This window comes from Microchirus variegatus (genome assembly GCF_963457635.1).
Source record: "Microchirus variegatus genome assembly, chromosome: 6".
Lineage (NCBI taxonomy): Eukaryota > Metazoa > Chordata > Actinopteri > Pleuronectiformes > Soleidae > Microchirus > Microchirus variegatus.
In genome coordinates, this window is record NC_139807.1 from 16315666 (window position 1) to 16341073 (window position 25408).

At 42.2% G+C, this 25408-nt stretch overlaps 1 protein-coding gene across 4 annotated transcripts; it reads right to left on the bottom strand.

Annotated features, from left to right (window-relative positions):
- Window positions 1-351: 351 nt before the first annotated feature.
- ankhd1 (ankyrin repeat and KH domain containing 1) lies at window positions 352-23856 on the bottom strand. Of its 4 annotated transcripts, none has more exons than XM_083890913.1 (39): window positions 23439-23856; window positions 20041-20194; window positions 14712-14835; window positions 14331-14478; window positions 14062-14209; window positions 13741-13974; window positions 13559-13653; window positions 12979-13134; window positions 12636-12717; window positions 12280-12471; window positions 12078-12187; window positions 11742-11829; window positions 10765-10892; window positions 10523-10666; window positions 10330-10432; window positions 9953-10215; window positions 9586-9858; window positions 9031-9478; window positions 8792-8931; window positions 8581-8692; window positions 8339-8484; window positions 8107-8249; window positions 7482-7695; window positions 7089-7264; window positions 6813-6975; window positions 6628-6723; window positions 6406-6522; window positions 6159-6327; window positions 5835-6034; window positions 5349-5701; window positions 4995-5147; window positions 4644-4793; window positions 2737-4285; window positions 2382-2571; window positions 2073-2198; window positions 1647-1898; window positions 1367-1551; window positions 1111-1278; window positions 352-980 (listed from the first exon to the last, which is right to left on the bottom strand). In XM_083890913.1, the coding sequence occupies exons 1-39, from the start codon at window positions 23715-23717 to the stop codon at window positions 921-923; spliced, it is 8031 nt and encodes a 2676-aa protein (XP_083747039.1). In that variant the 5' UTR covers window positions 23718-23856; the 3' UTR covers window positions 352-920. The 4 variants fall into 4 exon arrangements, with proteins under 4 accessions (XP_083747039.1, XP_083747038.1, XP_083747037.1 ...); XM_083890912.1 differs by having other exon boundaries at window positions 14331-14493; XM_083890911.1 differs by having other exon boundaries at window positions 14712-14868.
- Window positions 23857-25408: the final 1552 nt, after the last annotated feature.

Below are 25408 nucleotides of genomic sequence, written 5' to 3' on the forward strand. Positions count from 1 at the left end.
ATATAAAACCAATTTATGTTTTCTTAACACATTTGGTCTCATTTAAACAGATGATTGTTTTGAGATTTTTTGTAAAAAATATATTAGCTTATTTTTGTTAGTGATGCAGTGTTTATTTCCACATGCAATTTATCATTGCCAGTGTCTTAATTTTTATGTTGTATTTTTTTTTTTATTTGTGGCAAGTACCTTCTTCTAGATAAAAATAATATATTATAATTAACTGTCCTTACTTTCTGTTCTAATTAAATGATCAGAGGGTCTGAAGGTGAATGTCACAGTTCAAAGTGTTGAACACATGAAAATGAGTCAAGATTACAATTTCATGAAACGGTACACACATACTTTTCAATCTTTTTATTGAATATTAAGGTAAATATTTCACATTAATACAGGCTACATAAAGTAGAGCCACTATACGACATGAAATTTACTCTCATTTTAACCCTTTTTAGTATGTAAACAATTATACATGTATTTACCACTCTAAAAGGTTCTGATTTCTCTTTCTCTTTAGGTAATCATCATCATCATCTAGTTCTGGGCCAAGTTTAAATAGCTACTTCATGTTGAGCCCCCTGCCGCCCAAGAACGGTGTATGTGGGTTTAAGTCAAAATCGCTAAACTACGCAGAGAATGGATCCTGTTGAACAGGTGATCGCGCATGTTTGTTTGCATCATGGGGACACTGATAACAGCTCTCCCCCAATTTCCTTTTTCATTGTCTGAGATAGGCACAAAGAATGGTTTCAACAGAACCTCCAATTCTTCAACCTATGCGCTGCACTCTCAAGTCTCTACTAAAGTTAACATGTAAGTTTTTCTTTTTTCTTTGTCTCAATCGGTCATTTTCGTCAGTTGTTTTTTTCATGTTTGCGCTGTGGGTCATGCTGTGTACGTTTGATTGCTGTGGACGCCGCCTAGTTGACGTGGTTCAAGTGCACATTGCCCACATGTGGTGCCCAAGTACCAGGCCACACCTGAAGGAGAGAGGATGAATAACCAATATGAATAAAGACATAGATTACATCTTAATAACAGCATAAAACAGAAGGTGTAAGTACATAATGAGACAACATACATGTAAAACAGACAAAGAAAAAAGATTACCTGCTGCTGTGGGTCAGAATTATCTGCATTGTTTGGGACCACTTTGATGATGGGACTCCATGCAGGGTCACCAGCGTGCAAACCATTGTACATCGGTGCCCCTGGCCCCTCTGCCATGGGAGGATGAGGCGGCAGCATGGTTCCTCCATACATCGACATAGGCATCCCCTGCACAAACATCAACAAGTCACTTGTAAAACGTGTACAAAACAGGAACAAAGGTTTATTCATCCAAATAACTGTGTCTTTTTGTTACCTTTGGGAAGTCCATGTAGCTGTTGGGCAAATGCTGAGGCTGGTGGTAGTTGTTAGCAGGGTTTGCTATGCCTGTGTCATCCTGCTCCATGGGCTGGTGCTGAGAGAAGGCAGACTGTTCTGCCTGAAGCTGAGGGTGCATCATGTGGCTGCTAATCAGGGGCTGGGACCAACCAGACATAGCCTCTGCACAAACACGCACAAAAGACAAACAAGGTTTTATAATACCACATCAGAAAATGTCAGTATGCACAACTAAGAAAAAAATTATATTTCCTTACCAGAAGCACTGCCAACCCCAAATGACCAAATGCCTCCCTGTCCAACAGATGCCGTGTAGCTGGTGGTGAGAAGAGGTGGGTTAACTGAACCCGTCTGCCTAATCCTGGCCAATCGCTCTGTGCCGATGGGTGGGGGGACCTTCCGGTCCTGCTGCGATGAGCTGCCTGGTTTAGGCTGAGGGGGAGGGGCCACAACAGAAGTGGAGAGCGCAGAGGATGACACTGTAGAGGGAGGTGGGACAGGAGATTCACCTGGCAGATTGAAAAAGATGGAAAAGGACGACATTATGAGCAGATCAGGTTTACACATTTGAAAGCATTGATAAATTATAATTTTGCACAAAATGCTTTCTATGTGTGTAACAGATTTGAAGGTGAACAGTTGCAAGAAAAGCATGGCAACAAAGAACTGTGCCAGTTCAATACCTGATGTGGATGCACTCCATGGGTGAGGGGAAAAGTGCTGTCTGCTGAAGGAGGGTGTGCCAACCCCTGTATGACCATGCAGATACACAGGGCTGCCAGAGATACTGGTGGCATAGCTGGTCAAAGCTGTGGGTGCAGACAAGTAAAGACCATGCCACATTATTTCATATAATTACACAACATAGGTTTATATTGCATCTTGGTCTCACTTGGATGTTATTATTTTAGATAGAATTACCTTAAAAATTAATGTGAAATGGAACTGAACTGACAAACAAAATGATCATGCATGATGGAAAAGAAAATTACCGATGGGGCTGTTGACCATCCTCTGGGACGCAGACCGGTAGCCAGGCGCTTTGGAGCTGTCTGGAGGAGGAGGGGGCATCATGTTCTCAATTTGACCCATGCTCATGTAGGCAGGTGGGGCCGAGTACGACTGCTCTGGAGGTGAGCGAGCAGGCAGATGGCATGCACCCCACACCTGATTGTTACCAACCTACAAGACGACATTTAAAAGAGTATTATTATCACTGAATGCATGATTTATGGCTCATAATTTAGTTTAAATATAAAATCTCCTATTTCATTCCAAGTTTTTGTAAATAAATAATGAAAATACAAGAACAAGATGGCACATGAATGCAATGTTCCTTATATGTACCTGGCTGTTGTTATCAAAGATGCTGCTGAAGTTGAAAAGGCCTGCAGGGCCAAAGTTGGGAGGAATCTGCTGAGGTTTGCCTGCACTGGCCACATGCTGCATCTGAGAACCGTTCATCATTCCTAGGTTAGCAGAGACTTGAAGGGAGCCTGGGGCCTGAGCTTGAAGTGGCAAACTTGTGGGCTGAGATGTCTGGTTTTGGGTCTGCTTTGGAGCTTCCTGCTGAGCATTGAACGGCACAAACACAGATTGTTGCTGCTGCTGTTGCGTCTGCTGCTGTTGTTGCTGTTGTTCCGGAACGGAGTAGTAAGGCCCTGGTGGCTGCATACGATGGGAGACGCGGGGCGCAGGGGCTGAGAAATGGGGTACTGTGTTGTTGGGGTGTGCAACATTATGTGACAGGACAGGAGGAGGAGCTGAGGGGAGATGGGAACTGGGCTGTGAAATGAGGAGGGGTGTTGGGGCCTCTGTGGATGGTACGGAGGAGGGAAGGAGAGGTAACTGCTGTCGAGGCTCCGATTTGGGAGGTAAAGCCATGGCAGGGGCAGTGAAACCCATGGAGCTGATGCTCTCACTCACGGAGACAGGCTGGATCTCTACGGGTAGTGAAGGCTTGTCTTTTCCATGAGGTGCAATGGTGCAGGCCTCTAGTTTAGCTGCCTGCTGGATAGGTGGCTGTGAGATAGAGCCAACTGGCTGCTGAGAGGCGATAGCAGTGGTCGTTGTGGAGCTGTGATGCGCAGGAGAACCAGTGCCCCGTACTGCATTTGTGCCACCAGCAGTGGCAATAGCAGACACCGAGGTGACACCAGCGGGCTTAGGGTCAGGTAGAAAGAGCTGTTTTCTGACAGAGGAAGGCGTCGGGATGCTCGGCTGGGGATTGTACGGGGTAGGATTGGGGGTATGAGGTGAGGCTGCAGCTGTAGGCGTGTTAGGAGCACTGGTGGTGGCCGAGTTGTTGATTGTAACTGCAGCTCCTGAGCTGGCTGTTGCGATGTGATCACCGTGACTCGAGTTGGGTCTGGCCTGGCCTCCAGTGCTGTTTGTTCCGTTGTGTTTGGGCGAGCTGTTGGCACTCCCAGGACTAACAGGACGCACGGGGAAAGGTCCCCATGTGCTGGCAGCAGGAGAAAAGGTACCACCAAACTGAGCCATGGGTAGACGAGGGTGCCTGATCTGGTGCATGGTCTGAGCAGCAAGGAGAGCAAGCTGAGGATGGGCGTATGCCAATGGCAAAGACACGGGGAAAGGCTGTCTGACGTTTGAGGACAGGCCTTTACCAATCTTTCCCCCAGCCTGAGAGGATGATGAAGATGAAGATGACGGCTGAAACGAGACACCTGTGGAGGTGACCAATGAACTCAGGGCCTTTGGGCCAGTGGTTGAACCACTGGTGGCCCCTGTGGCACTGGGGAAAGACGTGGAGGACGTTTTAGAGCCTGGGGCTCTGATGTGATTCCTCGGGATAAGATCCTCGAGCTCTTTGGCTGGGTCTTGGATTAGGGCGTTGATCAACTGGACTGCATACCTTGTAGACTCTGTCCCTCCTCTGAAACAACAAAGCAAACTTTCTTCATAAGACTTTCATCATTTAATCAGGTCATTGTAATGTACTGTTTCTTTGGCAGATTTAGTGTATATGGCATTGATGTGGCAAGGGCATCGGATGGATTACCAAAAAAGAGATTTAGTATCCAATGACAGTGGGATGAAAGAGGACAGATATCAAATTCATCTTGAAATCTACTAACAACAGACAGACCATGAATTTTAAAACAAGTGGACTGCTGCTTCATGGGAATGGCCAGGAGATGTGAATGAAATCTGATAGTGGCATACATGCATCTATCTGAGATATAATCCAGCTGCAGTGCTGTTTACTGTCCACCAGAGGGCAATAGTTTTACCTTATGGTGATCATCCGCTCCCCGTTCTTATCCTTCTGCTTGTCCACATCGATGTGCGCTCCTGTCACGTCCTGGATGGCTGTGATGTTACAGCCTCCTCGGCCCATGATTCGAGACACAACAGAGGCCGGCACAGATAGCTTCTTTGATCTTCAAAACAAACAGTCAATGGTCAGTTATCATGACTTAATGTGTGTACAGCCTTTAAGTAACTCTAGTCAATTTAAATTCACAATTCATTAATAGGCAAATAAAAATGTAAGGAATATAACATATATATATGCTTTAATCACATCAAAGTAATACTACTGAAATATATTTTCACTTACAAACATGTACAAATGAACTAACCTTCTGACAACCTCCTTCCAACCTTCTTCTCTCTTCTGGCCTCTCTTAGGGCTCGTGAGGCTGAGCTTACTGTTGGGCGAGGTGACAGGAAGAGCCATGGTCTTGAATGGCGAGGGTAAGGAGTTGCAGGTGGAGTCGCTCATGTCTGGAGCTCTGTTTCAATACATCGAAAGATCAGGTTCAGTTGAATCGAAATGACAGAGATAAAACCTGTTATTTGTCAAGTTGACTGGCATGTTTTGAAATACTGCAAATGGTGCACACAAAAAGATCACGTGAAGGCTTGAATTAATAGCTACACCCAAACACTCCATGTCGGATAACAAAAAAGTTCCAGCTCCATGCAGGACTCACCTTTGCAATGGCTTTGAGATAGAGACTGTGACCTTGCTGTCCACCTTGTTGTCAGTATAGGGCTGAGGACAGTGTCTCTTCTCAGGGCCGGGCAGGAGGGCCTGGGCTACTCCCGAGGATGGGGCTGAGGAGGAGGAGGAAGAGGAGGAGGACGAGGAAGAGGAAGCGCAGGAAGTGAGGTCAGGGAGGTAGTTGAGCTCCTGACTTTTGCCTCCACTGCTGCTGCTCTCACTGGCACAGTCGGTGCTATCCAAGGGGTCAGAGTCGCTGTTGCCACCCGTCACTCCCCCACCTCCGCCCCGTGGCTCACCATGGATCTTGTTCTTGTCAGCCTTGTGCTGTGCTAGTGCAACCTTAAAAAGAAAGTGCAAAACAATTCCATCAATATTTTCTTTTCCACCCATGGCAATTGGTTAGTCTAATACAGAAAACATAATAACATAAGAGCCTGACTGAGAAATATTAAAAATAAGACGCAAGGCTCACCTGAGGATCCTGTAATATGATAGGTTCATTGGGCGAGGAGTCCTTTGTCTTGTTCTTTTTGTTTTTGCGATTGGTGCTCGGCGTAGTGGCCACACTGGCTCGCTTCTTACCAAAAGCCGTGGTGAAAGTGGTAGAGGTGGCAGATATACCAATGGTGGTGGTGGTGGTTGCACTGGGAGGCTCGATGGGAACCTCTGCTTCTAAGAGGGGGAAAAAGATAAAGAGCAAAGACTTATTTCTACTACATCACTGGATATTAGAAAGCTCAAATACTGTAAACTCCAGCTCTCTACCTCTCCGCAGCAAAGTTAATTTAAAAATTACCATCAGCTGAATCATCCTTCTGCTCCAGCATTTCACAAAACTCTTCCTTGACTTTGTGGCCCTCCTCTTCCTCCAGCTTCCTCTTCTGCTCCTCCTTCTTCTTCTTGCGTTTTTCCTTACGCTTCTCACGCTTAGCAGCCAGAGCCTGCTTCTTGCTCTCCTCTCTTGACTGAAAAACACAAAACAGAGCCTGTGTAAAAAAAGTGTTTGTCCAAACCGCTACAAGAGCCACAATAACTGACATTACCTTCTCCCAGTCCAGCTCCTTGAGAAGAATGCTAGCGTTCTTGTTAGCCTCGGCTGCCTGCTGGTCTTTGGCTTTGACGATGGTCTCCATGCACTGGTGGCACTTCTTCAACAGCTCCTGCAAAAAAAATGAAAAGGGAACAGGAATTTGAAGCTCTGTTGTATATTGACCATGTCTACCATTTCCATGCAACACAACAATGAAGAGGAAATCAATACGCACCTTATCAGCAATTGTGGCAATATATCTCATGCACTCAATATCTGATGGGAATTGGTTGACTTCCTTCACAAGATATTGCACCACCTTCACGTGACCCTGAAATGTAAATGAATGGTTAGTGATGAGATAGTTGCAAAAATGTAGCATGCACACCACACCAACCTCCGTTTTTGAAAACACTGTACCTTGCGAAATGCAGCCATGAGCGGAGTAATCTTGCGGTTATCAGCTGCATCCACATCAGCACTGGCATGTACCAAAAGCTGGACCACATCGAAATGGCCACCATTTCCCGCCAACCATAACGGAGTGTTCCCTTTTTTATTTCGTACATCGATATGGGCACCCCTACAATAACAGGAAGGAATATCACCTTTAAAAGCCATCCAACATCTACTCCTTTTACTTATGAAACAAAAACTAGAATCCACTTTTGTACAGAAACACACAGGGACTCCCACCTGTTGATGAGCAGCTCACAAAACTTGTAGTGGCCCTTGTCTGCAGCAATGGTGAGGGCAGTGTCCCGAGATGAGGGAACAGGGGGAGCATTGACATCTGCGCCTTTATCCAGCAGCACTCGGCCCACCTCTGCATAACCGCCTGAGGCTGCCTCCATCAGAGGAGTGAGACCAGTCTGCATGAATTGAGGAAACAATTAGTAAGAGAAATTGCAGATGCTACACCAAAAAACACTAACCCAAGATAATTGTACCTGGGTAAAGACTGCAATTATGATGTGATACAGAACTTTCACCAGCATTCAAGAAATTTGCCTATACAGCATATGGTAAATGTGTGATTCAAAGGCCTCGTATATAAATATATATTTTGGTTAGTGCAAGTCTCTTCACCTTAGCACGATGCTCGACATTAGCCTTGCGATCTAGCAGCAGACTGACAACCTCTGCCCGTCCCTGGAAGCAGGCTAGGGTCAAGGCTGTGTTTCTGTTGGTCTCAATCTGGGCATTGATGTCCGAGCCCATATCCAGCAAGAGCTTCACTGCCGGGACATGACCGTTCATAGCTGCCAGCATCAAAGGGGAGATTCCGAGCTTACTGCCAGTCCTGGTGAGAAAGCAAATATACTGTTTAGAAACAAAAAAAAATGCTGAACGTTTTGACATGCACTAAGAAGTAGAGGATCAAGTTTTTGTCTCATTTAAGTAAACATTACATTTTACCATTTTATTTAACATCTTACTCAATCCGCATTTTCTACTGGTAATCACTGTGATACAACCGAATGGTGCGCCTAATAAACAAAAGGCACATTTCATAGTGATGGTGCACTGATTTGATACTGTGAGGTTAAAAAATATCTGTGTCCAAAAAAGAAATTCAAAGTTCAACCACAATCACTTCCAGGAACTATATCAATGAAGACAGTCAGATAAAGGAAAATACAGATTACATGAATGGACATGTTTTACTAATACCAAGAGCCAGAAGACACTGTGTGATATTCTTGTCGCTTACCTGGAGTTAATCTCAGCTCCAGCGTTGAGGAGTATTTTGATGATGTTAACGTAACCCCCAGAAGCAGCCAAGCTAAGAGGCGTGTAGTCTGACACATTGCGGTGTTCCTTATTGGCTCCCCGAAGCAGCAGCAACTCAACAACCTATCCAGCCCAGGCACAAAAGAGTTTAATCATAGAAAATGAACAGCAATGTACCATTGTGAAAGCAAAGACTGAAAGACAGCGTTTACCTCCTGGCGTCCTCCAGAGCAGGCCAGGGAGAGGGGTGTGTCTTTGGTTCTCTCCGACTGAGCCTCAATATCACCGCCTTTGTCCAGGAGCACCTCCACCACTCCTACATGGCCAGCAGTAGCAGCCAGAATGAGAGGGGTAAAACCTATGGAAAAGCAGCAGAGGTATTAAGTTAACCGATTCACAACACCCTATTGTTCATAACACCATAGCAAGACCTTAATTTGTCATAATTTCATACCTTTTTTGTCCCGGTGCTCGATGTTTGCTCCCCGTGCAATGAGAACAGACACAAGCTCCTCGTGTCCTCCCGCACATGCCAGCGTCAGCGCTGTATCATGGTTGCTCTCAGTCTGTGGGGAAAATCACAATCTCTTAGCAAGGGAGAGGACTTTGTGTAAACAATAACTTAACTGAAGTGTCACTATAAATATATTTGTGATATGTCTTACATGTGCATCTATGTCGACAGCTGGATAGAGGGGCAGGACTGAAGGTGGTGAGGCGCTGTTTGCAGGCGTCTGTGTGGGTGGCTGGGACAGGGGCGTGGGTGAGGTTGTAGTGTTCAGCATGGGTACGCGGTTGCTCACAGCTTCAAAAATAATGAATGAAAAAGTTAATTATGTCGTCAGGTTGAGGGGATTAACAATCACTTGCATCCAGTGAGAGACAGAAAAAGAAATCCAATTACCTGCCATGATGTCATCTAGCGTGTCTGTGAGTGTCTGTGCAGGTGTGGCTACCATGAGCCCATCTGGGGCCTGCTGAGGTAACATTCCTGGGGCCAACCCTGCTAACTGCTGACCCTGCTGCTGTTGGCCCAGCATCTGCTGTCCCACCAGTACCCTCTGCAACTCCGGGCTGGTACTTCCTGGGTAATCTGCAGGGTTGTAGTCTGGCAGGGGCTGGACAGGAACGAAGGCAGCCTGAAGAGGTGGAGGGGGAGGCTGGGGCTGAGCCTGAGGCGACGGGGGCAGAGGAGGCTGCTGTGGCAGCTGTGGCCCATCCCTGTAGAGGATTGTACCCACCTGAGGAAGCTTTGGATAATCTTCCTCTTCGCCATCTGCCTCTTCATCTGAACCCTCCTCCTCATCATCATCATCATCGTCATCATCATCGTCGTCGTCATCTTCCTCTTCCTATGGATTTACAAAAGCATGAGCTCAATCAACAGTGCCAGAGGAGTCAGAAACACAACCATGTAACTTACATTATTTGAAACAAAAAAAATTACTGAGAGGTTCACCTCTTCGCCGTTCTCTCCCAGCTGCTCCTCATCTTTGTTGGCCTCTTCATCTGTGTCGGAGCTGGTGTGTAGCTGGGCACCTGGTGGAGTGGAAAGGGGCCCTGGCACAGACGTTGTACTCCCAGGCCCCGGACCCTGGCTACCTCCGCATTCCTGTTCCTCTTTTAAGCCCTTAGCCTCCATGTACTCTTTGGTGAACTGTTGTTGCGTTTTCAGCTGCAGCTGGCGTTCAACCTTCTGCAACTCCTTCAAGATTTTCTTCTTCTTCTGCACCTAAATTGGCAACAGTCACTGCATTGTTTAGCCAACTGTTCATATTTAGGTTGTCAAGTTTATTTATAACAAAGAAGTGGATGTTCGATTATACCTGCTCCTCTCGGCTCTTCTTCAGCTCCTCAATCTTGTCTTTGGTGAGCGGCTCCCCCTGAATGAGCTCTAGCGACTGAAGCTGAGCCTTCTCAATAGCGCTGATTCTCTGGCCCAGCTCATTGAGCTTGCCCTCCGTCTCCTCCACAATGCACTCAAGAGGTTGGCACAAGTGGAAGGGCGGCAGAGGCTCTGCTTCAGGCCCCCGACCAACTGATGTGGGGACACCGGGCTGAAGGGATGCTTGTCTCTGTTTGGACATGCCTTGATTCAAACCAAAAAAAATTAACTTGGGTGAGCAAAATCATTTTTTAAGAATAATCTATTGGAGTCTCATATCTTGATTACACCCACTTCATGGCATGTGGCACCCTTTACCTTTGCTGGAGATGGGCGAGGGTGTGGTGATGTTCGATGGGGCTCGGTCGGGCTCCTGAGGGGGCACTACCATGGCGAGGGCTTGGATTGGGACACGAGGAACCTGTCAATAGAAGATATCATGTCAAGCTTAAGCTACGAATAAACAACTATTAGAATTTTCTCTTTTTTCAAAAAGATCTTTTTCTGTTACCTGAGAGGCATCTTGCGAGGGGGGAGTGAGCTGGGACAGATCAGGCGCTGGGACAGACAGGATGTTGTTAGGATAGTCCAATAAATAGGACACCACATTGGTGTGGCCACCCTTAGCAGCTTCTATCAACATCGTTGAGCCATCCTACAAAGGGCAAACAAATAATTTAATTTGTGCTTGACCGTTACACATAAACAGGTATAAAATTGTAATGTCTTATCTCTATTAAGTGTGAGCATTACTTTGAGTCTGTGTGTAGGATCTGCCCCGTGAGCAAGCAGCAACTCCACGACAGCCAGATGTCCTCCAGCACACGCCAGAGACACCACTGTGTGGTCATTGTTGGCAGTAGCTCTGTTTACGTTAGCACCTGGATAAGACAGTGGGAGGATAAACAAATTAACCAAAATGAATCATCAGCAATAATATGTAAAGCCAAATATTCATCTATTAGGAAGAGTGAGTCAATAGAAAGAGAATTCACCAACATAATGAATGCACTAAGAATATCATGTATTTCTGGTGGCCTCTTACAAAGTGCATTACTTGCAATATACTGTATGAGTCATCCAAGAGGAAGCATCTTTCACTAATTGATAAAACCAATAAAACCCAATTGAACACATGTTTTTAGGCTTTTAATCTAATCACATAATGCAATGATTTTGATTTATCAAGCTTTTAAAATTACTTATAGCTTCCAAAATGGCCTCTTTCTGGATTGGAAGGCTGCTTCGCATGTTCGTCCTCACAATGTGAAGGATTTGAAGCCATTTTGAAAATTATTTTAAATTGAATAAATAAGAAATACTGACAACAAGACATTTTTGCTGGATCAAAAATTAGATTTAGATAATTAATTTAGCTAAAAAGACAATTTGATTGACCTTTATGTACGGGCATTTAAAACAGATTGCAGTGACAAAGAATGGCTGCTCCAAAAGTCCATTAGTTTTATGAAGCAGTTTATGCTGTATAAACCAATAATAGGAATAAATAAAAAAACTAAGCATGTTATTCATAACATGAGGGATAATACAGTAACCTTGATTTATGAAATATGATGTTACAGAATCCTCACATATAGAATTCATTGAATTGACATAACAAATGTGCTTCAAATGACCAGTTAAGCGTACATCAAACCAAATCTATGCATTTAAAAGTTTTTATGTTAAAACCAAGACTCATTTTGCATGAAAGCTCTTAAATACTGTACCTTTGCTGATAAGGAACTGCACTGTACAGAGATGTCCTGCTCTTGCTGCCTTCATTAAGGGCGTCCGCCCCCCTTCAGACTCATGTTCCTTAATGACAATGATTAAGATAACAAGAGTTTTTAGTGATTTTCAGTCAACCAACGAAAACGAGATTAAACACAAAACAGCAGTTGTTGAAGAAACCTTGCTGCCAACAACAGACTGTTCATTTTCTCCAATTTACATAAGCACACATGACACATATTTGTTTTCATCCTGGTGTTAAATTGATAAGTATTCAAACCAAAAGACAAACAAATAAACAGGGACAAAGACAATGAGAGAATATGCCATACCAAGTTGGCTCCAGCCTGCAGCAGCACATCAGCAACATCAGTGTGACCATTCTCACATGCATACGTTAACGCTGTGTCACCCGTTGCTGTGGTCGCATGAACATTTGCCCCTGAAAATATAAAAAAGAGATTGTAAACATAAAGTCTATGGCTTTGCTTTCCAAGATCTGAAGCTCATTGAATTAATTTGTTTCCTGCTCACCTGCAGCCAGTAAGTATTTGACCAACTCCAGATGGCCTTCCTGTGCAGCCTCCATTAGAGGAGTCGAGCAGCCCAACTCAATGTCTGCTCCTGCCTTGATGAGGAAGTCAGCGACCTCCAAGAAACCTCCACAGCACGCTAAAGTCAAAGCTGTTTCCTGGGTCTCTTCTGTCTGGGCGTTTATGTTAGCACCTGGACAAAAGAGCAAAAATAGTGATTGCTGAAATATATCTTGGTTCAGTTGTGTCTTCTAGAAGCAAGGAGATACCAAGTGAAGAATGTTCACAGGCTAATAAGTCGAACCAAATGTTAATCTTTTCCCCATGTCATAGATGAACGAGCAAAGCTTGTTTTACCTTGAGCCAGTAGCAGTGCAACCATCTCTTCATGGCCTTCTCGAGCTGCCTCCATCAGTGGAGTGTAGCCTTCATCATTAACCTGGACAATAGAAAACATAGGGATGGTGAGGAAATCAGTACAACTGAATAAAATAGCAGCTGGAGCAGTGTAGCATGACTGTGAAAATGCTGCAGGCTTTTCTTCAAAGAAAAATATCCAATGCAATTGGTGTGAAATCAATCCATCCACAGCTTCATAATACATATTAAATACAAAACCATGGAACCATAACAGAGACAAAGGGACAACTTAATATTTATGGTCTTTACTTGAAATGTATGCATTTGTCTCTTTACACACCTCTTCCAAGTTGGCCCCTCTCTCTATGAGCAAGGCTGCCAACTCCACATGTCCGCCACAGGCTGCGAGGGTAAGGGGCGACTCAAAGGAATCGGCTGGCATGTTCACCTGAGCACCACTGTCCAACAACAGTCGTGCCACCTCCACATGGCCATCCTGGGACAGCGAGACATACAAAGAATGTATAGATAAGCACATGAATACATACAGGAGATCGGTGCTTACCCAGAGCAAAAATACAATCACACTGCATGACGCCACAACCATTAAATTTTTTACTTGCGAGTGTGACAGTTAAAAACAATAGCATGATGATCTTAGAACAGAGGTACTAACAGTTAGGGCTTTAAATATTAACTGAATTAAGTCTATTTTGTCCTACTTGGATACAAATGACTGTGATGTGCTGAGAGAGTGAGTGTTATTACATACAGAATCTCTTATTTTAGATTTTCAGTGTTGTCATGTTTTTTAAAGGGAATAAATAATAATGAAAATACAAGGATTTTGAAAGCATTGGAGACAGAATAAAATGAGAATTAAAACGTAAGGAATGATAGGGTTTGGGTCAGATGCTCACCATGCAAGCCTCCATGAGTGCTGTGTGCATCTCATCTGTTTTATGTTCCTGGTCTGCTCCAGCCTCCAACAGAAAACGCACCATATCCAGGTGACCTGCAGCAGACAGACAAAATCATGTAAGAGGAAGAATCAAAACCAAAATCAAATCATCACAAAAACAGACTATATTTGCATTCTGACCTTTGTAGCAGGCAAGTGTGAGCGCACTCTCCTTGAACTCATTGGAGTGTGTGTTGATGCCGGCGCCATACTCCAACAGTACTCTGGCCACCTCCACGTGGCCAGCACTGGCCGCCTCCATAAGAGGTGTGTGTCCGTTCTCGTTGTGGTCCTCAATGTTAGCACCTTCTTTTAGTAGAACTTTCACCACATCGACGAAGCCACCGGCACATGCGTACGTCAGAGCTGTGTTGCCTGGAACAGTGGACAGATTAATCAAACTGCAAAATATGGAGGGCAAAGGAAATGTTTCCAAAAGAGACAAGTGAAGAGGCTTTTTACCTGTGGAGGACTGTGCGTTTACGTCTGCCCCGTGGACCAGAAGTAGTTTAACAATGTCCACATAACCTCCGCTGGCAGCAGCCATAAGTGGCGTTATGTCCCCCTTGATGCCCCTGTCCTCCACGTTTGCATGCATGGCCAACAAAACCTTAAGAAGTAGAATTCAATTATAAATTGAAATTAGAATTAAGAACTGATATATTCTGTGGCATTCAGTTTACAGATCAAACACGCAGCACAATAAATAGTCCAAACTTCCTTTCACAAACCTGTGCAAGTTCATAGTAGCCAGCCGAGCAGGCGAGGCACAACAGGCTCTCCCCTTCTTCTGTGTGTTCATTGACGCTTCGTCCCTCGTCCAACAATTTGCGCACAGCGTTGACATCGCCATCTGAGCACGCCTCTGCTAAACTACGGCTGAAAATAACCAGACTGCTACAATTACTGCCACTGTGACAGGTGAACACACATACGCCTCACAATTACATAAGCAGAAAACACACAGACATGTGCTGACAAACGCTATATGCCACTTTGATTTGACAGATGCAGTATAGAATATTACTGACCAAGGATTCATCTACCAGTCTGTGTCAGTGTATACAAGACAAACTGACAAATGCCAGAATCAGCATGGGCAAGATACATACTTGTCGGCTTGGCCGGCGTTGAGTGTGTTTTCAGCTCTCATTCGTGTCAGGGCTGCCGCAGCCTCGTCCAGGGCACAGCTCACAGATGACGTCAGTCGTCGTAGCACCTCGGGGTCTGCAAAAGCTTTACCATCGGCAGTGGACAGTTTACCGATGCCTACCAAACACCAAAAGGGCAGAGGTGCAAGGGCAAGGCAAACCACAGGAGAGCACAATCACACCAGACCAGATGAAGAAGCAAGTCCAGTCCAGCCAATCCAATCCAGGGTTAGTAGCAGCATACACGAAGAGGAAAAACAAACAAACAAAAAAAAAAATCACACACAGAAAACACACACAAGCATTTGTTAATGTGGCTCAATATCTTTCAATACACCATCTATGATTCTTAATCCTTTCTTTAACAATATCTCCTGGCCTAATGTGGGACAATTCAGTAAAGAATTCAAATCTGTGACTGGAATAAGGTTAAATACAGTCCGGGATAAAATGTTAGTTTTCTTTGCTAGGAGACATAGGCTTCTGTTGATGGTAGTAGAGGAAAAATGTCTCATCCTGTGTGAATTATAGATGGGTAAAAGCCAGTGAATGTGAGAGAATCAGAGGCTACAGAGTGGTCAGCAGAGGATAAAAGCATGGCTGGGAAGAAAACAAAATGCCATTCGAGAAAAAAAAAAAGTGTTTGTGTGTTTTGTCATGGAAGGAATAAAATCCAAAAGTGGTAAATGAGACTGAAGAGCAGGCAGGAGGGGAAAAAGCTTTTGCTACAGTGTCTTTCAAAAGACAGAACAAGAAGCATTTCCCAACCAATAAAAAATATCCAAGTGTTTGTATGTGTGTGGTAGCCTTTGTTTTAGGAGCATATGGAAAATTTAAGTGAGAAGAGCCAGGAGAGTAACAAAAGTGTGAGCTTTGAACTTTTCAGCCTCAGCTTTAACCCATCCTTAACCAGAGAAAAGTGAGCTTCAGTCCTTGTGGTCCTCCTACATTTTCCCCACTAGGCCTGGGACACAAGCTAAACTTAGTAGGAATCTCAGACAGGGATTTCGCAATGGTCCTCTGGGTGGAGGGAAACAAGAGGTCGAGGAAGTTGATCATTAATGTTTTACTGTATAATGTTTATCTCAGAGAATGCATGAAGCTCACTTGCACTAAACACACTTGAAAAACACTGTGGCGCTTAATGCACCGCCAATAACCCAAAAAAATGAACTACATTACATTACTACATATACAACCATTTATGAATTACAAATAGATTAATTAAAACAATATATTTGTTTCCACAACTGAGAATCCAACTCTACAGGAATAACTGACCATAACCTATTCAGGCTCAACTGTGTCTAATAAGAGCAAAATGGACACTAGTTACTGGCAAGACAGAGCCGCCTCCACCCACTGTACCAACAACACTGCAATCTAAGTAAACACTTTTATCCAAGTTGCTAATTAAAATTTCAGTCAACGTTTGTTCGAGTTCAGCCAACGCAAAGCTGCAAGCATGTCAACATTAAAGCTCTTTGACTTTAAAAAACATTTAAACATCATCTTAAATCAACCACAGGTACAGCTTATAAATATATTACATAATATAGTCAGTATTAAAATGTTTAGCAGTATAAAATGATACATATGTTGCATGTTTCTAAAATATATTCTCAGTTCCCATGGTGCACAAAGGGGTTTGGAAACATGGATAAGATCGAAATCCAGGATATGTAGTGTTTACCCAAAAGCACCTGTACCTGCACTACCCCAACATAACTGCTAAACATGTTTGCACCAACAACATGATCTTCTATTTAAGTTTGCTAAAATAAAATGCATCAGTGAGGGCCTATGTACATTTGAAAACACACTACATCCAAATGATCACAAAATCCTACCGACAAATGTGCAAATTAGTAAATAAATTCAGGCTATGACAAATGCTGCAATTATTTATGAAAGGAGGTATACTTAAAATTTGTAAAGTGTGTTATCGTTTCGATCATCATCTTTTTTTTGACTCACACAGGCCTCATAATGTAATACATTTCACTGAGTTAGTCCTCGACTAAAATTATTCAATTAGCTTGGTTTCACACTGGATGTGTGTACAGCGCTTTACTGCTGCAGCGCATCTACAGTAGTTTACGCTGGTCGCGAAAGCCACCGACTCTTTTCAACCATAGACTTTGTGCCAATATTTTATGCAAGTCACGCATGTCTCACGGCACAAATATACAATGATACATTATTCAGTTCCACAGCTTCTGGAATGTCAGGAATGTCGCCGGGCGACACCAGATCTTGACACCAAGAAACACAGACAAAGCCATTTGGAGCTGATAAGCTTTATCAACAGTGTGAACTCATTTTATAATGTTTGAATGTAACAGACATGTGCTTGTATTTTTATGGTATGCACTTACATTTTTAAACAGCCAAGCCATCCAAACAAGATTAACCATACTAAATTTCCTAAACTGTACCGCTTCACCACAAAGCAGAGGAAAGAAAGTAACGTTATCCCAAAGTGACCGGAGGTAGTGGAATAATTTAAACAGAGCAACATGAAAAAGAGGAGTGCTCACTCTGCAGCTATTTCTGGTTACCAAAACATCAGGAAGTACAATACAAATGAAGAAATCACACTCTTGACAAAAACAATCACTGTTGACTGCCAGGTCTCTGAATTATATTTCTCATTTTCAATTTGGGGCAGGTTTGCAATTGCTAGACATGTTGTGTGGGACCAGTTGGTTTGAACTTTATATCTACCCTTCTTAAACATTTATACAGCTGTACTGATCAAGTCTATCTTGCATCTGAGGATTTGGACAGCTATCAACCTATCTGTCTGAATAATTACAACAAAATCACATTTGGTGCTTTTGTCAACAATCTCTTTATTTCTGTTAAATAGATTGTGTATTAAAGTTAGTAACTGCGTGTCTCCTGCATCATGTCAGTTGGAGCCAGTTAATAGGAGATGGGACTACTGGTGTCCTAATGTGTTTGAAAGAATCCATCTGAGTCAGGTTACAGTGAAAATACGAGTTTGACAAAGACAGCAAAAAAGACAGACCCTGGAACTGCCAACATATGAGAACAGGTAGAGATATAAATCTTATTCATCCGAGACTGACATTGTAACAAACCAACCTTTCCACAAGAGGTTGCACCATGACACCATGACATCATGCCCACATGGTTTGATTTGACAGAACAACAAGGGACATCCAAGAAGAAAATAAGGTCTCAACTCAACAGATACTGAGGAGTAATTACTAGAAGCAAAAGTTCAGCAATGGTATCCAAAAAAAACAGGTCAGCCGAGCACCTAAATATATTGAATGACCAATTTTTCCTGACATATTCTAAGATGACAATGCCAGGGTTCATCTGGCTCAAATTGTGAAAGAGTGGTTCAGGAAGCATGAGACATCATTTTCACACATGGAGTGGCCACCACCGAGTCCAGCCCTTAATAACAATGACGACTGACAATGTGCCGGGGAAGACTAAACACAGCAGTCCAACTCCATCCATCATAAATACAAGATCTTGGCAAAAATTAATGCAAATTAGGATTGAAAAAAATCATATAAAACTTATTGAAGCAATAGCACAGTGAATAATCAACATAATCAAAGCCTAAAGTAAAGCTAAATATCTTCAAGTGTGTGATTTTTAAGATTTTTGGGCCTGGCAGTGCATGTCCAGCTTTATGTGTGCAGTGATAAACCACTACATACAGCAACAGGCATGTGAATCACAACATTTCGACAGCACCACAAATTCTCACAAATTCTGCAAGCAGCTGTAGTGTTTGATGAAGTTTGTCGCACTGTGGTTACATGGTAAAGCAAACTGTGATGGAAGCAAATCTGAGAGAATAACACAAAATATATATATAAAAAAAATTGTTACAGATGGGCACACCTGTTCAATTGCTACAGAACCCAGATTACTCAGGATTTTCAGCATACTCACAATATGATCACATGGAATAATATGTGTAATATTTACCTAAATATATAATGCTGCATCATGCACACGTCGCAAACATTAAAACTATGGAAGTCTATTCAGTCAATTTAGAGAAGTCAATACACATGCATTCATCAACCTATCTGCATTTATCTCCATTATTCTGTTCCATCTTTTTTATAGTGAGCTATTGTTGAAATTTTCTGACACATCTGTGAATCATGCCACAAGGTCTGGCCAGAACAAAACATTGAAGGTTTTAACACGCGCACGTAGCAGTGCAGAGTCACATGTTGTTCTTTTTGCTCTGCACTCCAGCACAATGGAGACGGACATGAAAATAATGACACGATAATTATGATGCTACAGTGGCATAAGTCTGCTTTAATCTGAATGTGTTAACATCCACAAGAAATAAAGGTGAGAACCGTTTGGGTGGCTAAAGTACATTATAAAAATAAAAATGTCACACTAAACCCTCATTACAAATATATTCGACAGCAAATCTTTTTGCGAACAGCTAAAGGATGACACCTGTGAACCACACCACTAGATGCTTTCATCTTCCCTGGTGATGGTCTTGACAGGCCTGGTATTTGGCTACTTTGTTCATGCTGGGAATGAACAGAGGTAGCCCATGTTGTCCTGCCACAACCATTATACACCTCTCTTCTAGTATTAATAATACATATACAATGTATTATTGTACAATATATAGAAGATCTCACAAAATATGAAGACATTAAATATTGGTATAATGATTATTATCATTATCTTTGTGTAGCATAATGACCTTAGGTAAACACAATGTAAGGTGCCACGTCTACTGTTCGAACTACTCAGGAAGAAAGGGTATAGGGTTGAGATTAGCCACTAGCTGTTCAACACAGGCTCTCTGCAAGCTGTGGAGGATCAAGTATGTTGCACTGCTAATCTGCCCGGTAATGTTCATGAGCCCAAACGAGGCCAGGACACCGGACCCTAATGGATTAAGCTACACAGACCTTCTTACACCCAGATTACAGTTTCTAATCAAACTAAATTACCCAAATCACTTTCAAACTTTGTGCTGATATGACACTTGTAAAACTGTCAGGTTCTCTTTATTGCACCTTTAGCTTTAAACAAAAAAAGACCTCTCCAAAAGCAGTCAGGACTGGAAATGGAATAGAGGGGGAAAAGCTGAGGCAGAAAGATGTGCTTCTACTTATTCAAAACTATTGAATGTTTTGAAGCAAAAATTAAGATTGTTCCAAGCAAAAGAGGTGTGACCAATGGGGTACTAATGACTAATACTTAACATGTGTCATGTACTCTCAAGCTGAACTTAGTTCAAACAAAGCAGTCATACCTGCAGCTTCCAGTAGCGCTTCAAGTCGGGCCTGTGTCTCTGGATCAACAGTCCTTAAATCTACCCCGTCTGTGGCGCTTGACAAAAGCAGTTCTGACGCTGTCTTCATGATGGGGTTATCCAGGTCCTCCTGGTCCAATATGAATGACTCCACCTGTGACACATACAGGGAAGGAGGATAAAATAATGATTAGACGTTGAAGAGATATTTTCATGATTCTGACCAACAATAGTATTTTACAAGTATTACACCCTGAACAGTGTTTGTGAAACTTCTTATCATAACTTTTGAGTAAATGTGATATAGCAGGATAAAAGCATTAAGCAGCTTCATACATCGAATATAATTTGTATTATTCTGACTAAAAGTACCACACATGCACACAAATACACCATCTAAAAAAAGACCAAGCGTGCTGCCCTTGTTTATTTACAGTTTCTTTCAGGGGGAAGCAAAAAGCAGCACAAGGATAAGAGTCAAAGTACAGGAAGTGCTACAGCCAGGAATTACAACCCCTGCACAGCACTACAATCTCAAACCTGCCATTTCCTCCAATCAGTTTTCATGTGTTATAATATGTATTACTAATATTTAATTATTCAGTAAAAATAAATAATAAATATTTAACTATAATTGATAGAACTGGTGAAGATAACTCATCACTCGGTTTACGTGACATTAGAAACAAAATCAAATAATCGAAGTTCTCAAATTTGCACCACTCGACAGCAAGATAATGCAATTAGGAGACAAATTACTATTGCATGTACATGTTCAACTGTACAAAAACTGGCCTTGGTTCTCTGTGCATGCTCCACAGTCTTCACCCCGAGCTTTAAACGGGAACCAAGAGTCTCAAACACAGAAGAAGACAACGAGAGAAACCCAGACCAATGCATGTTGGGACTGAGTGAGATTTGGACGAGAAGATTTGATTTATGCTCCATCTGCTTCAAGAAATGAAGAGTTAATGGATGGATCTTAAGTTGTTTTGTTTTAGCTTAAAAGGTCAACCAGAAAACGAACAAGTGTTTTGGCGATGTTTGCCACCTAGTGTAGAGGAATCAAACACACTAAAGTCAATTCAAGGGCAGTGGTTCAATTAAATGGCAATGTGTACATGAAAAGTAAGTGAAAATTAAAATTTTGTAAATAACTATGTTTAACTTCTAACTACCCATGACCTTTTTATGAAAAATAAAAACATATTTTACTCTAGTCTTTATACACAATACCACTGTTGACAAACTACTAGAAAAAAATAACTTGCATATTTTACAGTTAAAGCCAATTAAATTTCTGTTTCAAAGTTTAGTGGTCGGACTTTGTCATATTTGAAGTGGGCTAGAAAGAAAAACATAACATTATGCTCTAACATTTGTCAGATTTGTGTCCTGAAATGACACCTTGTAATAATAACAGTTGTATTTTTTTCAAAAAATTATCTTGTTCACACCTAGATTTAAGTGAAATGTATTTGTACAATATGGGAATAAAAAAACCCACATTGTATACCTAATACTTAAATTGTCCAAACAGCCAGTGCGGACAAAAGTACCACCAAGATGTTGAGATGTATATATATATATATATTTTTTTTTTTTTACATCGATTGGGTGATTCAACATTTTGTAAAGGAAGCACTGTCAAAATTTGAAAACATTTAATTTTTGTCCATATTCGTCAATAAGCTGCAGCAGGCTTCGAGGGCCTGCTGTAGAAAGTAAATGTTGTCAGTGTGTCAGCATTCAGCAAATGTGTAGGAATTCAGCTAAACACTCGAGAACAAACACCCATGGGTAATGTAGTTTTACAAAGACCTTAATAATCAACAACAGACAACAGTCTTGACTATTAATGAACTACAGTTCCCAGAGTGTTGGTATCCAGAGAGCTGCAAAGGCCTAGAATGGCATCTGCTTAATCCTGGGGCTCAGATTTTAGCTACAGCCCAGAGCTGAGAGTACTCCACTGGAGGAAAACACCACAACAAATGCTCTCATTCAGTCGTATGCTGCAGTCTGGCTCAGTGAGGAAACATGACACGGTCCCCATACACTTGCAACAGCACTCACTTAAACTGTAATTGTCAAACCTGATATATTCTCCTTCATCTTCATCGGATAAATTGATAACTGATGGTCAGGCAAAAACTGTATATTAGCAAAGGTGTCACCTGACAACCTAATTTGACTAGCTGTCATGTACAGAGTATTCTTCAGCTACCTCTTGGATCAGATATTAGCAAAGTATTACAGCGATGGCTCAACAGGTATTGTGCATTTCTCTCCACACCCATAACTCAACGGTGTTGCTATGAGTAAATACTGCATCACCCATTACATGACAAAGATCATTATTTTACCGTGAAAATGTCATTTAACAGGTGTGTACAAGTCAAATATTTGCCATTGAAAAGTATAAGAAGTTTCATTCCTGCTGCTGTCTGTAAAAACACACATGGAGTGGTTATGATACAGCTGTCTAATAAACTTTCACATTGTTTTGGACAAAATCTCCTAAGACATGGTTCTGTCACACAGACTTCTTGAGAAGTTGGTAAATACGATTAGCGTTGTGAGGACAGACATACATTTGGTTTAATATGTGTATCCTTTGCAGCTGATGTAAAACATGTATATTGTATGCTGAGATGAGGTGATGTTATCACACCTGTCCCCATGTGTGACTGGCAGCACATGGAAAGTTGGACACATCTCAACATGAACTGAAGCTGTTTTTAACCTGAAAAGGCAAATCAAGTTGTCACAGGCTGAACTAACCGACAGAGGCCAAGGATGTAAAAACAACAACTGGCCTATTTGTCAACACCGACGACTGAAAATTCGAGTACTACCGCGAAGAAAGACTTAATCTGCACGTCTTGAAAAGTTAGCCGAGTAACTGTCGGAGTTAATTTACATGATCTTGAAATGTGACGTAATTGCACCACAGCTACGAAATGGCAGTTAGTGGTCAGAGTGCGTCCGGGGGTTAACGGGCATCTTCCATTTGCTGTGGCTGAAGAGCTGCAAACTTGTGATGGGTGTTACGAGACGACAGCACCGAACAAGGCCGTCGTCGCTTCCACCCGAACTAGGCCGTAGTCACAGCCTGCGCTGCATAAATAAAACATTTCAGCTGGTTAGCGTCAACAACTGCCCGTGGCACACCAAACAGCGTCGACATCAAACACACCATGAGCACCAGAACTCACGAGAGGTGCTGTACGATCAAAATGTTGGTTTATTTTACGTAGTTTCAGCGGCCTGGGAGGGGGTGGTAGCCAACTGCGAGCTAATTCGCTAGCTAGCTAGCAGCCAGCTAGCGCTAGGAGTGGAATGTTGCCTAGCTATCTGGTTAAGCTTCGCTAACTAGCTTAGCTTAGCATAGCTACCTCTGAAACCTCGTCTTCGTCGCTGCCGGATCCTGGACCCGAGGAGAGGACGGCCGCGGCCGCTAGTTTGAAATCCAGTCTTTCTGTAGCAGGTCCGCCTGGTTCGCCGTACAAACGTACTTTCTTTCCACCTACACCAATCCCAATGCCCCCTAGTCCGACTCCTCCTGGTGTCGCTCCTACCCCCATCCCTGCCACTGGGGAGCGAGGAGTCACCGAGTCAATCTCGTCCTCGAAGCCGTCCGTCAGCATTGCCGTCCCGGCTACTGCATCCTGCATACTTATGTTCACGATACGCGTGTTAGCGAGCTAGCTGTTTACTTAAACGTCCGTCCAGGCTCTTTCTTTTAGAATATTTGCGTGATTTTACTTCAGGGAATCCAGAAACTCTCCCGAAGCGAGGGTTGAGGAGGCTCTCTTTCCCCCAGCCATTAACTTTCTAACAACCTAACCCGATACGCACTGTTTCTGAGAAAGACCGCCTCTGTAGGGAATCCTAACTAGCCCATTGGATGAGCGAGTAGAACCTCTGCCTTCTATTGGCTGAACCTAACGCCTGTCAAATAGGAGACCGCAACGTCATGTTAGGTTTACCAATATCACGAGGCTGTAGAACGAACGTCAAGACATGTCATGGTAGGCCAACTTAACTGGTAGCTAGCTCTACTAGTTCATGTAAAATCATACCAGCAGTGGGAATTACAGTGAGAACATAGTGGCACCTGGTGTACATTTTAATCACTAATTAAATGTGATTTTTAAATCATATTATTATAACTGAACCTTACATATTACTCATGCTACAACTTATTGCTTTAATGTTTAAGGGAATATAAATAATGTAAGAACTGGAGTAAACAAAACAAAACAATTTTGAAGAGTCAGTGGCAGGAGACAAGCAAATACATGGCGGAGAGAAGACAAAAAATAACAATAATCAGTTAATTATTCTTACATGTAGTCGCTATAAGTCACTATAATTATATAACCAACCAAGTTGTTAATGATCATTATCGAATTTGTTGAACAAATACATAATATACAAGCCAATGAAATAGAGACACATATATACACGAGTTAAACCATTGAATGCAGAATTCAAAAACACTGCATAATATAGAGGCAACCTTGTAGTGTAAAAAAGTATTTACACTACAAATTATTAGTTTAAACCAATTAAACCAACTGGTCCTATATAAAACTGCCACACTCGACAGAGTTGTTAGAATTAATGTAGTATATATTATTATTGCATTTAACATGTAGGGAAATAATGCCTGTGTTGTAACTCATGTTTGTTAAATAGCTTTTTTTGTTTGTTACTTACCTGCGTAAAGTTCCTGCACAGAGAATTGGGGAATTTAAATATTAATATGATAATGAATATTAAAATATTTTAGATAATATATAATATAATCACTGAGAGGTAAACCACAAGATAACTGAGATAACACAAAAATATGTATTTTGTTTTCTTTTTCTTATAGTAAACAGAGTTCAGACTGGTGCTAAGTTTAGCTGTCTTAATGGGTGTGTTCAATTCTTTTCTTTTTGTCCTTTTATGATTCACATTCATGCATGTGTATGTATATGGAATCTAATCAGGAAATTAACTGTGCCCTTAATAAGCAATAATACTGCAGTTTCTGCACTTAAGAGTAATCTTAAGTAAAAGTACACATCCATGACCTTGTGTTTGTTTTAGAATATGGAATTATTGACCATTAATAGTAATTAAGCATTTCTTAGGACCTCATGTCAGACTATTCACTGTTAAGTTTATTGTGCAGTAATGCATCATGCATCAAGTCAAGAAGAGGACACAAGAGATAGGAGACAAATGGGCCACTGTGGCCACCTTTGAAGGGAGAAGCCGAATTCAAATACATTTAGAAAAAAGTATAACAGTCCCCTTAAACATAATGGATATTCAGAATAAGTGGGGGGGGGGGTATCAGCACTTCAAAATT

What these genes read in the sequence shown, in the direction of transcription:
- ankhd1 (XM_083890910.1), bottom strand. Translation starts at nt 23,717, where the DNA reads ATGCAGGATGCAGTAGCCGGGACGGCAATGCTGACGGACGGCTTCGAG. An exon ending in AACGCCGGCCAAGCCGACAA is followed by an intron (nt 14,494 to 14,711) that starts GTATGTATCTTG and finishes TAATTGTAGCAG; the next exon opens with TCTGGTTATTTTCAGCCGTA. An exon ending in GCAGTTCCTTATCAGCAAAG is followed by an intron (nt 10,893 to 11,741) that starts GTACAGTATTTA and finishes TGTCTTATCCAG; the next exon opens with GTGCTAACGTAAACAGAGCT.